At 37.3% G+C, this 1,994-nt stretch overlaps 1 protein-coding gene across 1 annotated transcript in view; it reads left to right on the top strand.

Moving 5' to 3' along the window:
• Nucleotides 1-1,994, top strand: part of LOC101856414 — a gene marked incomplete in the record, with an annotated part of 15,751 nt that overhangs the window by 11,222 nt on the left and 2,535 nt on the right. Inside the window, 1 exon segment of the mRNA XM_005095612.3 lies at nucleotides 140-262. Coding sequence (XP_005095669.2) covers nucleotides 140-262 — 123 coding nt within the window.

Below are 1,994 nucleotides of genomic sequence, written 5' to 3' on the forward strand. Positions count from 1 at the left end.
CTACTACTACTACTACTACTACTACTACTACTACTACTACTACTACTACTACTACTACTAATCCAAACATCCATAACTTGCAGCCATCTCTCATGCTTCACTTACCATATTACATATATATATTTATATGTATATCCAGAAAATTTCGAAAAGATTTTGCTGATAGTGAGGAATCCGTACGACGCCCTGGTGTCTGAGTACAAGCGAGGTCGTCTTGGTATGTCCCACACTGGTGATGCTTTCATCAAACAGACGTCATTAGGTAAGATCTGTTGTGGGAAACTCTCGGAAATACAGATCACTTCATCATCGTGGGCCGTTGGGGGGGGGGGGGGTGCTCTGGTGTGGGTTACTTCTTCTTTCCAATCAAACATCTATCGTCTTTATCTCCCCTCCTTCTTTTTTGTGTTTGTTACTCTGTCGTAACACCTGTAATTTTCGGCACTTTTGACCTTATTGTGTTGCAAGTGCCGTAAAACACTTACTAAATCTAAAACTAAAAAGATTGCATTATCGTAATATGATGGCAATTTGAATTAACGTACGATCCTCAAACATAAACTGCCTACTTAATTTCCTTACTTTTTAAAGTGCCGATTTCTGGTTAAGAATACACATGTCTTGAAATACTTCATTTCGCCCGAAAGCACTGAAGAATACGAATTCTATGTACTAAGTTACTACAACAGAGATGACAAAACTCAACTCACACTTACGATTGAGGTCCAGAACGGATAAAAGCATTCACAGAGCAGTAGAAAACTAAACTCTTTTCAAAAACAATGATATGAATTAAAATAAACAAAAGTTAATAACAGCAAATCAAGGAATGCCAATTTTCACTGTCATACCAATTTGTCAAAGCTACATGATTTTCATCTTTTCTTGGCAAAAATTTCGTTTATATTTGGAGTAAAGTCTTGTGTCATAGAGATTACCGGGATGAACTGCCTAAAATTCTATCGCATCGCAAAAACAATAGCAACAATTACAATCCGTAAAGAAACACCACCAGCAGCAACTGCCTTCATAGCAGTAGCAGCAGTAGCAGCAGCAGCAGCACCACCCCTTCTCTATCATCAACATTAGCACCACAAATACCACAACCACCACTATCACTGACACATCCACCACCAACACCACCACCAAAAAACACCACGCTTTGACTCCAGCATCAGTAGGACATCTGCCATTTAAAACAAATTCAGATTTGTGCACCACTAGAGAGGACCCGGCAACAACAACAACAAATGTGTGGCGTGCTGACAAAAAGAGTTACTTTTCGGATTCAAGTATTAAGGAAATAGAATCATGCTTATAGGTGAAGCTTTTACAATTTATAAGCATGATTTATAGTTAAAGAATATGGCATCAGTAAAGAAAATCTACAAATTTGACCCTAATCTCGATTTTTGTCCAATATCTCAGTTTGTGGATTGTGAGAAGTAACTCATTTTGTCAGCACACCTCACAAATACAACTATTGCAGGTGAAAAATACAGAAACACAAAAATAACTAGAACAGCAACATGCTTTGCAACAGCACCAAGATCAGCCCTAAATCAGCAAACGCTGTGTTAATCTACGAGGAACCTCGTGGTTCTTTTAGTATAATAATTTATGGTAGGCTTATGTTCACGTCTGTTAGGTTTAGTGGCTCTATGATTATTGTCTCAATCATGTTGTCAGTTAGTGGGCTTTATCATGGTCTCAGTTTTTAGATAATAGAATTGCGTTAATTAGCAAAGGGTTGATAACTGGACATTCACCCTCTTCCCGTGGGCACAACGGCATCGCTGGTCTTAAAATCCTGTTTTATAGGGGGGGGTTTTCTTCTCCTGTTTTCTTTTTTTATCACCACAACATAAGTTCAAAGTAGCCTACACGATATAATGTTCTAATTCTTCTTTGGGTGTTAAAAATCAAAACTCAAAAGCTACATAAATAACTTTTTCAACATTAGCTGTTTAATAATAATAATAATAATAATAATG

This window comes from Aplysia californica, unplaced genomic scaffold (assembly GCF_000002075.1).
Source record: "Aplysia californica isolate F4 #8 unplaced genomic scaffold, AplCal3.0 scaffold00108, whole genome shotgun sequence".
Taxonomy (NCBI): Eukaryota; Metazoa; Mollusca; class Gastropoda; order Aplysiida; family Aplysiidae; genus Aplysia; species Aplysia californica.